At 39.7% G+C, this 14,214-nt stretch overlaps 3 protein-coding genes across 3 annotated transcripts; all 3 read left to right on the top strand.

Annotated features, from left to right (window-relative positions):
• Positions 1-72: 72 nt before the first annotated feature.
• LOC138883278 (uncharacterized) lies at positions 73-1,407 on the top strand. Its single transcript, XM_070163958.1, has one exon. It carries the CDS (start codon positions 73-75, stop codon positions 1,405-1,407), a length of 1,335 nt encoding a protein of 444 aa, XP_070020059.1.
• An 86-nt stretch (positions 1,408-1,493) lies between these two features.
• Positions 1,494-3,604, top strand: LOC138883277 (uncharacterized). The gene is made up of 4 exons (XM_070163957.1): positions 1,494-2,301; positions 2,416-2,479; positions 2,706-2,766; positions 2,870-3,604. Exons 1-4 carry the CDS (start codon positions 1,494-1,496, stop codon positions 3,602-3,604), a joined length of 1,668 nt encoding a protein of 555 aa, XP_070020058.1.
• A 54-nt stretch (positions 3,605-3,658) lies between these two features.
• On the top strand, positions 3,659-4,324 carry LOC138883276 (uncharacterized). The gene is made up of 2 exons (XM_070163956.1): positions 3,659-4,201; positions 4,313-4,324. Exons 1-2 carry the CDS (start codon positions 3,659-3,661, stop codon positions 4,322-4,324), a joined length of 555 nt encoding a protein of 184 aa, XP_070020057.1.
• Positions 4,325-14,214: the final 9,890 nt, after the last annotated feature.

Raw genomic sequence — 14,214 nt, 5'->3', positions numbered from 1 at the left:
AAAACAAACATCTACTATCCCAGCCAGTGGAGTACAAACAAGGAGAACACTGTCCAAACCCCAAAACATTTAATGGATGCAATTATATGGAATGTCAGGTCAGTAAATACAATGCAAGCATTTGAAAGGTTGATTACAATGCACAGAAAACATCACTTTGAGTTCATAGGAATCCTTGAGCCTATGCAACAGTCTCACAAAATGGAGAGGTATAGAGCAAGAATTGGTTTGGCACAGGCTGTGGTGAATGTATCAAACAAGATTTGGGCTTTTATTGATGAAATATTTGAGGTTACTATTCTGTATAACATGACTCAACATCTGACTTTGAGATTAACGCACACTGAAACACATGTTGAGCTCATCCTTACACTAGTTTATGCCAAATGTGATCGCATTGAAAGAATTGAACTATGGGATTCTTTGTATGCAATGGCATCAGATATGACAGTACCATGGCTAGTTGGAGGCGACTTTAATGTGATATGGGATGAGGAAGAGAAATTTGGAGGCTTACCAGTTTCTCTCATTGAAGTAGATGACTTTAGGCACTGCATCAATACCTGCAACTTGACAGATTTAGGATTTAAAGGAAGCATATTTACATGGTGGAATGGAAGATCAGAGGAAGACTGTATTTTTAAAAGATTGGACAGATGTTTTGGCAATCATGAATTGCAACAGACCTTTCCTGGATTAGAGGTAACTCACCTGTCCAAAATTGGGTCTGATCATTGCCCAATGCTGCTGAAATGTGATATAGAAACTCCTCTAATTAAGAAGTCATTTAGATTTCTTAACTTCTGGACTAAGCATGAAACCTTCAAAGATGTAGTAAAGGAGAATTGGAATGCTGATTTTAGTGCTAACCATTTCTGCATTTTTAACTACAAGTTAAAGAAGCTTAAGAAAGCACTATCTACCTGGAGCAGAGCTACATATGGGGATATATTCCAGAAGATTGCAAGCCTGGAGGAGGTGGTCTTAGTTCATGAAAGGCAATTTGAAGTCAATCCTACACAGATGAACAAACAAAGATTGCAACAGGTACAAGCTGAAATGATTAAATATTTTGCATTAGAAGAAGAATCCTGGAGACAAAAAGCTGGCATGTTATGGTTCAAAGATGGCGATAGAAACACTAAATTCTTCCATGCTCAAGTTAATGGGAGAAGGAAGAGACTAAAATTATCAAAGATCCAGAATAGCCTTGGTAATTGGATTGAAGAAGATCACTTAATAGCAGAAGAAGCACTAAAGTTCTACAAGGATCAATTTACTGAGAGTGAAGTTACTAATGCTTTTGATATTCTAAATCATATACCTTCAATGGTAGAGAGTGATAAACATGAAAGATTGATGGCTTTGCCTTCCAATGAAGAAGTGAAGAGAGCAGTATGGGGTTGAATAGGGACTCAGCAGGTAGACCAGATGGCTTCACTGGAGCCTTTTACCAAACATGCTGGGAAATCATTGAAGAAGATGTAGTAGGCATGGTCAAGGCTTTCTTTTGTGGTCAGCAATTGCCAAAGAGTGTGACACACACAAACCTGGTTTTATTACCAAAGGAAAAAGAAGTTATGACCTTTGCAGACATGAGACCAATCAGTCTCAGCAACTTTGTTAACAAGATTTTCTCGAGGGTTATTCATGAAAGATTGGTTGAATTTTTACCAAACTTAATCTCACAGGAACAGGCAGGTTTTGTGAAGGGAAGAAGTATAGTTGAGAATGTACTGTTAACTCAAGAAATCATTACGGATATCAGGTTGAGAACAAAAGCAGGCCCAAATGTTGTGATTAAGCTCGATATGACAAAAGCTTATGATAGGCTATCATGGCTATTCCTGACCAAAATGCTAAGGAAGATGGGATTTCCGGAAGCATTTATTGGATTGATCTTTGATTTGATTGGGAATAATTGGTACTCTATTCTTATAAATGGGCAGCCAAATGGTTTCTTCAAATCTTCGAGGGGAGTTAAGCAGGGTGACCCTTTGTCACCAACCCTATTCATTCTAGCAGTAGAAGCAATGTCTCGGGGATTGAATTCACTACACACTAACCTGTATTTCTGTGGATTTGGAATGCCAAAATGGAGCCCAAAAATAAATCATCTCTCATATGCTGATGATACAATCATTTTCTCCTCATCTGATGAAAATTCACTTAGACTTGTCATGGAGGTTTTGCAAGCTTATGAATCATCGTCTGGTCAACTGGTGAACAAAGCCAAATCTGCCGTATACCTGCATCATTTAACGGATAATGTTGTGATTAATAAGGTTGAAAGGATTACAGGTATAGGAAGACAATGTTTCCCTATGACCTATCTTGGCTGCCCTATTTTTTTATGCAAGAAGAAGGAGTGACTATTACCAGGGATTAATCACTAAGATCATGGACAAACTGCAGTCGTGGAAAGGCAAACTCCTATCTGTAGGAGGCAGAGCTGTATTGATCGCAAATATCATGCAGAGTATCCCAATTCATATGTTATCAGCAGTTAATCCACCAATTTATGTGATCAATAAATTACATAGCATTTTTGCCAAATTCTTCTGGAGCAGCAATGTGGGAGGCAACTCTAGACATTGGTCATCGTGGACTAACCTTTGTATGCCTTATGAGTAGGGAGGCATAGGCTTCAGGTCCCTACATGATGTATCTAAGGCACTATTCTGTAAATTGTGGTGGAATTTCAGGACAAAGCCCAGTTTATGGAGTGCATTTATTAGTCAAAAGTACTGCAAGAAACTAAATCCAGTAATTGTACCTTGGAAGCATGGATCCCACGTATGGAGAAAAATGCTAGAATGTAGGGACTTGATTGAGCATCAAATCTACTGGAAACCGAGAATGGGATCAGCTCAATTCTGGTTCGACAATTGGACTAAGCTGGGAGCCTTATTTCCAAGTGCCTGCAGAGTTTGGTATCGATGAGGATATTCAAAATGTCAATGATCTGGTTGAAAATGGTATGTGGAACTTGGAAAAAATATTTCAAACTCTACCTGAAGATTTGGCAAACCACATTGTGCAGAATATTAGACCACCAAACAAATGTGCAAAGTTAGATACACCATTCTGGATGTTTGAAATAAGAGGTCATTTTTCAGTGAAGTCTGCATGGGATTACCTGCGAAGAAGAGACAACCCAAGATTAGGTTACAGGATGATATGGGTCAAAGGCTTACCTTTCAAGATATCCTTCTTCCTGTGGAAGGTATGGAAAGCCAAACTGCCACTTGATGATTTCTTGCGTAAAATAGGATACTCCATGCCATCAAAATGTTGGTGCTGTGCTGATCCTAAGGAGGAGTCATTAGTACATTTGTTCTTCACATCCAATGCAGCTAGGAGTGTTTGGAATTACTTCCTGAGGAGAGCAGGAATTGCATTAGAAGGGTTATCATTACAACAAGCAATTACAAAGTGTTGGACAACACTGGTTGTTCCCAGATTGAAGCCAGTCTTACAAGCTTTACCTGCATGCATTGTATGGGAACTTTGGAAGAGAAGAAACAGTTTCAAATATGGAGAAGCAGTGTCAGTGAGCAGAGTTATTTACCAGGTGTCATCTACTATGCAAGCTCTAGTCTAACTAAAAAAGCCTGGACTGCATGTGCCTAACAAGTGGCTGGACTTACTGACAATGATGGATCAATACACACCTCGATTGAAATATGAAAAGGTGTTATGGGAATTTCCTCCAAGAGGGTGGATCAAAGTAAATACGGATGGAGCATGTAGATGGAACCTAGGGAAGAGTTCAATTGGTTTCTGCATAAGGGATGATGTAGGTGATTTGATATATGCAGAAGGAAGGGAGATTTCCGAAGGAACCAATAATGAATCAGAAGCAGTAGCTATTGTGGAGGCATTGAAGATGTGCAAAAATCTTAATTATTTTCAGATATGGCTGCAGACAGATTCCTTGCTATTAAAGAACATTATAGAGGAATCATGGAAGCCTCCTTGGTGTATTAATGATCATGTTGAGGAGATTTTAATATTGAAGGAACAAAGTATCATCAAGGTCACACACATATTCAGAGAAGGGAATACATTAGCAGACCACCTTGCCAATTATGCTCTTGATGAAGGAAATATTGAATGTCATGGTTTCTGGGATATGGACTCAAAAGGAAGGAGGATTATTAACGAAGATAAGATGCAATGTCCTTACATAAGAGTGAAGGTTGCATGAAACTAGGAGGAAAAGTGGATTCAATTTGCTATTAGACTCGAATCATTCTTGAGGAGAGGTTGGTTAGCAATTTTAACGCTAACATTGTTTACTTTGTTGCAGGTACTTCATTGATGCTAAAGTATTATCTTATAGTAGAATCTCAAGTGGTGGTATTAATGCTTTGCATTCAATCCACTGAGAGGACATTAAAGTTGAGCTTTGGCATATTTTCAACATCTTTTCGTGGCAACTCAAGTGTAAAGCAACTCCACAAACACGGAGGGCACGTGAAATTGATGAAAAGGTGAGCATGGGCATTAGGCACCCAAGGTGGTTTCAAGGCACGCTGAAAAAGGATCTACAAAGAACCTTTGAAGACTTTGCAGTCGTGCACCTTTTGGCACGCCTGGTTGAAGGCTACACAGTGAGGCATGGAGGTATCATGCAGCAGTTAAAAGTTTTAGAGCAAATGCTGAGCATAAAAGACACAGGCGTGCCATTGTGTGTTCCCCAATTTTATTAGAAAAAGGTGTTGGACAGTAATGAAAAATTCAGTTGCTCAACAATTATTTTGGGACACTCACATTCTATTATTTTAATGCACGCATGCTCATTGGGACTGATTCCACGGGAATCTGCATTGGTAACCATGCGTCTTGGACCTCAAAATGTGGAAGTGCTGATTACCATGGCAGATGCACGCTGGTTGTGGACATAGTTTTTCTTGTCGAGACAACAACTGAGAAACACTAAGCAAAATGCTATAATGTATGCACATGGGATGAACATGGGCTATCATATTTAAATATGGCATGCTGCGTTCTGCTGGACAAGCATTTTGGATTTTAATCCACGCATGATTAAGCTGGAAACAAGCCATTATAGCCTTTTGAATTCTTAAATGCACAAATGCTTTCACATGGATTTTGCACGCTCATCAGGGATGGAAATGTGATGCGCAGATCAAGGATATTCAATGACACTATGCACGCCTGGCTCAAGGGTGAGTGCAACTATCTAGGACCAATACAAATACATGGGAAAAATTTAATCAAAGGTGGGTCTGCCTGGAAATCACGTGATAATAATGCAACAATGACGAAGATTAAATGCAACAAAGAAGGTTATAAATGGATCCATGCAAGGCAACACGTGTACAGTAGAAACGATACAATTAAAGTGGCTATGTGCTCGCATGGGCTAGTTTTTATGCAAGTTTTAGTGATCATTTTGTGATATCAATTTTGAGTAAATTACTCAATTTTGATAATAGGTTAAATGTAATATGCAAGGATTATTTGTTACATTTCTTAGATTATTTGCACACTTTGTATTTAAATTATTATAAATAAAAACTAGCCCTAGGCCATGCCTAGTGGATTGCTTAAAAAAAAACCTTTCATAGTACTGTGGGTCTTGAGCTCAGACGAAAAACCTGTTCATTTGTTCTTCTTCTAAAGCCAGTCTGGCTTTAGCGGCTTCTGATCTCCAGTGAGTAGCATACTCGCGGAATGTCTCCGAGGGTTTCTTCTTTAAGTTCTGGATATAGAACACGTCTGGTGCATTTTCCGCGTTGAACCTGAACCTGTCCATGAAATCGGACGCCATACTTACTCAATTTGACCACTTCTTAGGGTCTTGGTTGATGTACCAAGACAAAGCATCTCCTTTCAGACTTCTCATAAAGAGTTTCATGCGAATCTTTTCATCCCTCCCTACTCCGACCAACTTGTTGCAGTAAGTCCTCAGATGAACTCTCAGATCCCCGGTACCGTCAAACATTTCGAACTTAGGAGGTTTGTACCCCTTGGGCAGTTCAACATCTGGTTGTATGCAAAGGTCCTCGTAATTTAGTCCCTCAATCCCCTTGCTTCCTTCGACACCCTGAACTCGGCTAGTCAGCTTCTTAAGTTCCGCGGCCAGATTCCTAATAAGAGAGTCTTTGTCATCAGACTCAGGTACACTTGAAATAGGTTGAGTATAGTGTGGTGTGGTTTCCACATAGATGGGGGTGTTATGGGGATGATCATTTGTGGAGTTTAGTGGTTCAGGAATGAGTAGTGGGGTGTTGCAGTGGTGATGAGGAACAGATTGGTTTTGTGGTTTCGGGATGCTTTGTGGAGGTGCGGGGTTTTGAGTGTTGGCAAAGTTGACATTTGGGGTAGTGAGGGAAAATGACAAATTCGCCAAGTTCCGAACTTGGTCCAGTTCTTCCTGAAACCTCAATAACTTCTGTTCGAGCTGGGAGGCACTTTCCTTGGAAACCTGAATACCCTGAGGAACCTCTACCCTTTCAACTGAGTTCTCCTTTCTGATGTTGCTCAAATCTTCCATCTTTCCCTTGTTCTTGTTTCTGATATGACTCAGAGGAGGTGGAGGGCCCTTAGATCTTGTGGAGTATGATGACGATGCCAGAATTCATGAACTGACCTTTGGGGAGGGGAATAAACAAAAGGTAAAAATAGAAAAAAAAGTAGCAAGTTAGTGCGGACATTGGAAAGAAAATGTTGCAATATTTAAACACATAGTGCAAGAATATAAATCGTGTCCTAATTTGGGAGCCTCGTTGTGCCCGAGGTAGGCCTAGCGACAAGTTGATTTGGAGAACCTATAATGCTAAATGCCTCATTTTATTGATAAAAATAAGGCGAATCCCAAAATAACACTAAAATAGCAGAAAAATAAAATGTTACTAATGGCCGTTGGACTTAGTACATTTTTAAAGCAAAAGAGAAGACTCCTAACTACTTGGTCCCAGAAGGACCTTACCCAAACTCGACATCTTTAGCTCCATCGAACAGCTTCACTAGCTCACGCAGTCCTAGCAGCAAATAGGCTCTAGCCAAGTGTCCTCCTTCGTTTCCCTCAGCGTTCTGGCAGTTTTCAATCCTCTGGATGAACTTCCTTTCCAATTCCACCAAACCCCGCTCCAAATACCCTAGTCGCTTGTTGGCGCTGACAACCATATATTTCCATTCTTCAATCAACTTTTGATGGGCTTCTTGAATCTTCGGGTGCTCACTTTCACATTCCCGTATCCTTTTGCGCAATTGGTTGTACTTGACCTGTGCTTCAGCCTTTCATCGATGATCCTGTGACCTCAAACAAACCCAGGTTGGCCCAAACCATTGTGATTATCCTCCAGCCATCCTGAATAGTATAGGGTGCAGCCGGCATGGTGTCGGTCTGGCTCGATAGTATCTCTCCCCATGATGATCTTGCAATGCCACATATGTTGAGCTTGGCACATATATGGACTTTCATCAGCTTGGAAATCAGCCCACAAGTGACTCATCTTGTCGACCCTTGGTATAACCTGCTTCCTACCAGCCTATCTCATGACCCAGAGGGGGACATAAGGGTAGGTTCCTCTTAAACCGATCAGTATCAGAAACGGTGCATCCCTGGTTCGGGCGATGAACTCGTCAGTAGGGAACCATTCGAACATCCATTATATTTGATCCTTAGTCAGATTTTCAAACAGCTCCACCCACCCTTTGGCATCTTCTGGCTGATCAAACATGTCGGGCATGTAGTTCATTCGCCTTGGTTGATGGAAGGCTATATGATCGTCCCAGTCTCTCCGCTGAATCTCTTGCCAATATTCACCCCTTTGGAGATGCTCCATGAGCCAGAGCTGGAGTAGCAAGTTGTAGCCTTCGAAGTGTGGGGCTCCTTGTTGACACTTTTCCAAGGATCGGTGCATTTCTGCAACGATCATGGGCACTATGCTAAAGGGTTGCCCTCCAATTCCCTCCATTAAGGTTTTAGTGACCATAGCTAGCCTGGTGTGAATCCTTGCTTTCTTCATAGGAAACACTATCATCCCCAAGAAGTAGAACATAAAGACACAGACCCTTATGTGGATATGCCCTAATGAGGTGAGGGCGAATTCATCTGGGTAAGTGCGGTATGACTTACTATGGCCGTACCTTTCGTACAAATAGTCGAAAAGAATGTAGGAATCCTTCAAATAGGTCAAGTCTGTGTTTTTCTTTAGTCCCATCATTTTGAGAAAACCCCTACCCTTGCGATTTTCTGGCATAAGCAAACCCGGAGTTTCCCACAGAATACCAGCTAATCCTCCTATTTCCTCGAGCAGAGTTGTTATCTCAATCTCCCCGAAGCGAAACACAAACCTATCACTGTCCCAACACAGAGTAGCGGTTTCTATGATTTTGTTGTTGGGTTGGACCTCCAGGAGAGAAGGCAAATTTCCTAGGTATTTTCGGACAAGAGCCTGATCACTGTAGTGAAGATCCTCCCACCAGCCTAGCAACCTTGGGTGGATGTTGGTGACCATGCCAAATCTGGGGACTTTGTGCTTCATTTCTGCAAAACAAAGTGTTAGACCCTTACCCCTCCAGACTCGACTATTTAAACCAATAATTAGCATAAGTAGCATTTAGTTCTCCAAATAAATGCACAGAATATGGTAACGTCCGTTTGGGTTCTCAGGAAACCTAGTGGACTTTGGACAAGGCTATCCTAAAGAGTCATTATGTGGACAACATAACTGACTTGGCTAGGTTTTGACAGTGGTGCATGCACCATTGAATAGAGTAGGGTTTCTATAGGGTATTAGACTGGTACCCTTGAGTGGAAAACTCAAGGGGGAAAGGCACGGAACCGTCGACTACACCGTTGATCGACTGGTTTTACCACAAATGCGCCTTTGCCAAATTTATGGGGTAATGATATCGGAAGGGCGCAACCACTCATTATAATCATTGCTATGATATTTTGTTTGGCACGAGTTGAATATGATATTTGAATATGCAGTTACAAGAATGAAATAAGTTGTCATGTATTTGCACGTTCATAAAGTAATGAGTACAATAATTGCTCATAATTACAACAGTATTGAAGGAGAGCAGTAAAAGAACGCATTAGAGAAAAGAAACAAAGAGCCAAGTTAGTTTCGTAATAGAAGAGAAATAAAGACATTAAATAAAGGCAATAAAGAAGCAGTAAAGTCACAAATAACATGAAATGGTAAAAGCCTAAAAAGAAAAATCCCCAGCAGAGTCGCCACACTATCGCGCCCCCTTTTTCTCGCGAAATCGGGCTTGTGACATTTGGGAGGACAACTCGTTCCCTTTTTGGGAATTGGGTTTTGGAATTGAAGAGTCGCCACCTAATGATTAAGTGCATTAGGACACCAAGAAGGGTTTGAGTTTCAAGAACCAGAGTTTGGGTAAGGGCTAGAAATTATCTCGAGGGGAAGGTGTTAGGCACCCCTCAAGATCCACTAGTGTGGTTCCCGGCCATGTTACAATTTTGACTTCACGTAATCAAACAAGCAATTAAGGGCTCAAATAGAGGGGCTTGCATATGGAAAATAAATTGAAAACTTTTGAGGAACAACAAAGAGGGCAGAAATTTATGAAAGATTTAAGCAATTCTAAAGAAAGCAGATAAGGACAGGTAAAGGGATGGGGGTCCTAGGTTTATGATTAATATGGATCACATCAATGTAATACCCGACAGTCACTCCTCAGGAGAGGGGTTGCACGTGGTATTAGCGCACCGGTCATCATATCCATATCTACCCTTCCCACCCCATTAAGGTAGTAAAACGCAGAATGGTGTCGTTACTTATTGCATGCTAGTACCCGCCCCAATCCTATCAGTCCCGGAGGCATTTGGGACTACTAGTCCTAAAGGGAAGGGAAATTTGGCTTTTTCAGAGTTTTAAAAGGATAAAATTCTAGGGTGACAATCAAAACATATAGTGCAAGCATGGGAAGAACACATAACAGTTTAAAGGACTCAAACAGGCCTGCTCAATTTCAAGAGACAAATTGGCTATCATGACTTACAAATACTGGTTATGGTTTGAAATCAAATTAAAGCGTAGGATAGGCTGATTCATGACATATTTCTCAGATGAGGAGTCCGAATTAGCCTTCCTTGGTTGTAATTTATCAAAGACTGATGCAATTAATTAATTACCTAATGTTTTGCCTAAGTGAGACCTATAGGCATGATATCTAACAGTGCTTGCTCTGATTCTAAAGAAAACTTACTGATTATAGAAAAAACAAAAGTTCCGCATATTTTAGACAACATTGCAACTGATTTTAAACTTGCAGGTGACATAAGCGAATCAGATTCAAAGGGTTACTCCTATAGGAATGATTTCTAAGCATTGTTGATTTTAAAACGATTATGAAAGTGCAGACGTCCTATAGACATGGTATCTAGAATGCAATTGATTATTATTTAACCTATGACTGTTTGCCTAGTGATAGATGTAAAATGCAGAATCCTATAAACATGTTATCTATATGATACGTGGAAGTGAAAAAAACCTATAGACATGATCTCTATATATGCAGAAGTACAGAAAACCTATAGGCATAATTTATATATGAAATGCATAAGTGCAGAATCCTATACTCAGGATTTCTATATGAAATATAGAAGTGCAGAATCCTATAGTCAGGATCTCTATATGAAATGCAAAGTAAAAACAGGCTGTGATTGCAGGAATAAATACCTAAGATCATGATGTCTACCCGTATGCATACATAGGTGACCCTCCCCTTTTTACTAGAACCCATAAGTTATTACAACATATTACAGACCAGAATGAATTAATAAAAAGGTTAAATTACATCAGAAATTAAGCTACAACCAAGGAGCCTAATTCAGACTCAAAGTCCAACAATATAAGGTGAACCAACTTCCAGGAAAAGATTTCCAAAGCCTTCTCTTATTTGGGATGTGTCAAAGTTCCCTAAGAGCCTCGAGTGGACTCCGAGCAGTGCTTACAACCCAAATATATTGCAGAATTAAGACACTGTAGTGTGGAAATGCTAGCCCTCAGATGTCCAAGTTCATAGGGAACTCAAGGTCCCAAAGCAAGGCTCATAAGAGGGGGGCAGAACTTAGAATCTAAGAGAGAGTGTAAGTACACAAAGGGGGAAAATCAGGGAAAGCCATGGCAGGCTGGTGGTCATGCCCAGCAATCAGGAGTGCTGGCACACCCCTGACTAGCCTATTAGCCACATTTTGAGAGTTAGGATCCATTGAGGATCAAGTTCAGACCTAAGCAGCAATTTAGATGTTGTTAGGCTATGAACCTTAACTCAAACACATAGAAGGGAGTGGGGTATAGGGAGTTCATAACAAATAGCAGATACAAAGAGAGAGTAGCATATTCAATACAGAACATGAACAGTAAATAGACAGGAATGTAGCAACTGTAAAATAAACACATAGGGATGGTGCTGAAATCGAAACTAAGGCATACCAGTTTCAGGGAAACAAATAACTGAAAGCTAAAGTCTTGTAAACCAAATTGCAAGCAATCAGTACAAAAGTTCTCTGAAGAGAGTAGAGTATTGAAATAGTATTGAAATTGAAAGGTGTGTGTGCAAAGTATTGAATTTGAAGTGTTGAACTGAAGGTTCAAGGTTGTCTAAGTGTAGAAGGGTCGTGCCCCTTTTATATTGCAGAAAACAAGTAAGAAAAGGTAAGGGAATAGTTTGCAATCAATCACACAAAATCCCCCTTCAGTTAAGGGATTCTGATTTCAAACGGGCAGAAGACAATTAAGGAAAGAATTGGATTAAAATCTTTTCCAAAGTAGTACAAGAAGGGCAAATATATAGAAACTATTTAAGGAAAGAGTTTGATATCAACACGGTTTGTGCAAATAAGGAAAGGCAATCAATCAACAGCCAGTAAAATCAAAAATTGAGTTTTGGTATGAATGAATCCAACCAGGAAAGGTGAAGAAAGGTTTAATTAAAGAAAATCAGTAACAATCAATCGAACCTTATTAAAAAAGGAATTCTGAATCAATCACAAATTGGCAAAACCTTTTTTGAATGAAGAATTCTTCATATATAAAGCATATAGACATGTCAAACAAGAAAGAACTGTCATGCTATTTAGAAAGATCTAGTGTAGAAAAGTTCAAAATCATAATCAAAGAAATTCAAGTTCAGTACATAGACTCGAAACGAGTCTGAGAAAGCCCAGAGTTCCAAAGTAGAACCCTAGTCCGAACACCAGATCAAAACTCGCCCAAAACCCCCAAATCCTAGGGTTTCCAACTCGAGTAAGATACAAAGAGGAGGAGGCAAGTAATTGAAACATGCTCAGGGATCTATTTCAGAGACTTATGAGAAAAACAAGCAGATACAATAACAAGTTCGAGGCAAACATAGTGAAGGAACTGATTTGAAGCACAAAGACATATTTTAAGAAAAGCTCGGAACTTAAACAGGTTCAGAGGAGAAAACAGGTAACATAGCACTTAAGAGAACAGTAGATGAAACATGTTTAGAAAGAACTCAAACAAAGTCCAGAAGAAGGCAAATAAGAACTAAGAGCTTAGTAGAAATTATAGTAGAGGGACACAGGGTTAAACGAACACATAAGATAAACGTGTGAAAGCATGGCATAAAAACCAGTAGAAGAAAGAACGGAGCACAGTAGACGAATATGCATAATAAAGCAAACATAAGAACACAGGGGAGGATCATGCGAGGCATAAAAAGAAAACATAAGAACATAACATAGGGAGATACACACAAAGAAAAGAAGAAAAAGAGTCAGAAAACATTTTGAAACTTTTTCAGAAACCCTAAATCGAAGAGAAACAAATTTTGAAAGAGAAGATTGGGGAAAACGTTTTAAAACTCCAGTAGAACACAAATATAGCATGGATTTAAGAAAACACACAGAGGAAAACCTCGAATAGCTAGGGTTTCAGAGAAACCCTAGAAATGAGAAAGGCTTGGAAGAAGGTCCGACTTGAGTCGGATGAGGTTAGAAAAGGCTTCTAGTACTTGAATATGCCGGAGCTTGGCCGGAGAAGCCATAGATCTACAGATCTGAGCAGGATCTAAAGAGAACCATCAGAGTCGGGCTTCAAATCATCGAACAACTTAGGTTTGATGGTGAGAGAGGGTGAGACAGGCCATCCATGGCCTGAGAAGCCATGGATTCCGGTGAGGTAATGGTTGAAGAGGGTGAAAGTCGACTAGGGTTCCGAAGAACCTTTGAGAGAGTTTGAGAGACGAAGGGATTCAAAGGCGGCTAGTTAGGTGAAAGTGATTAGGGTTAGGGGTGTTTGGGAAATTAAAAAGGAAAGGGGGAATTATGGTCGTTGATCAAAATGATCAACGACCTAGATCAAAAGGGGAACCAGGCGGGTTTTTTAATTGGGTCATGGGTCGGGTAAAAGATGAAATTGGGCCAGTCCAGCTGGGGGTTAGTATTGGGTTAATTTGAGGGCTAAAATCAAAATGCAAATAGGCTGTAATTGAAATGAAATGAGGCTAAATGTTAAATAGCCAGTTTTTCCCTTTTATTTTATAAAAAATGGTAAAAATGATTTCAAAAGCAAATTAAAAGTACTGACCCAATTAATAATGTATAAAGATTAATTTAAAAATACTGGAACAAATTTTACAATTAAAAATGCTATTAATCTTAAAATAGGCTATAATTGCAATTATATGCAATTTAGTCTTTTAAATACCAAATAAATTTGTAAAAAATGTACAAAAATTATCTTAACTATATTTTGGTATAAATATGGGAATAAAATAAATTATTCACCAAATTGATGATTTTGGGAATAATTATGGATTTTGTATTGCTAAAATAGACGATAAGTTGATTTTAAAAATCTTTAAAAATTAGGAAAAATACCAAAGATCTTGGGCATGTTTATATATGCATGCACATGCTCTTGGGCTCAACCACATCTGAATCTGCTCCTGAGCTAGAGCAATTGGTTGGTCTATAGGTGTTGCGCTAGCTGCTATACGAGCTACACCTCGACCTCTCATGACCCTAGCTGGTGGTATTGGTGGATGTCCGCTGATCCGGTAGCACGTGTCCTCAGCATATGTGAGAGAATAGAATAATAGAAGTTTAGTCTCCGGAATCAACAAATTCGCACGACAAGATTACAAGAAAGTGAAGTTTTCCTAATAGTTCGGTAGCCCCTCGAAAATAAGCATAAACGTCTCCGTACCGATCCGCAAGACTCTACTAAA

The sequence above is a fragment of the Nicotiana sylvestris genome, chromosome 12 (genome assembly GCF_000393655.2).
Source record: "Nicotiana sylvestris chromosome 12, ASM39365v2, whole genome shotgun sequence".
NCBI lineage: Eukaryota > Viridiplantae > Streptophyta > Magnoliopsida > Solanales > Solanaceae > Nicotiana > Nicotiana sylvestris.
Note: the sequence above shows the minus strand (reverse complement) of the source record. Positions and strands in the feature narration are given on the sequence as shown.

Excerpts from the sequence above, each read along its gene's own strand:
- LOC138883277 (XM_070163957.1), top strand. The coding sequence starts at position 1,494 with ATGGTCAAGGCTTTCTTTTGTGGTCAGCAATTGCCAAAGAGTGTGACA. Across the intron at positions 2,302-2,415 it reads TAAGGTTGAAAGGATTACAG|TCGTGGAAAGGCAAACTCCT; the intron begins GTATAGGAAGAC and ends GACAAACTGCAG. Across the intron at positions 2,767-2,869 it reads ACTGCAAGAAACTAAATCCA|CTCAATTCTGGTTCGACAAT; the intron begins GTAATTGTACCT and ends GAATGGGATCAG.
- LOC138883276 (XM_070163956.1), top strand. The coding sequence starts at position 3,659 with ATGGATCAATACACACCTCGATTGAAATATGAAAAGGTGTTATGGGAA.
- LOC138883278 (XM_070163958.1), top strand. The coding sequence starts at position 73 with ATGGATGCAATTATATGGAATGTCAGGTCAGTAAATACAATGCAAGCA.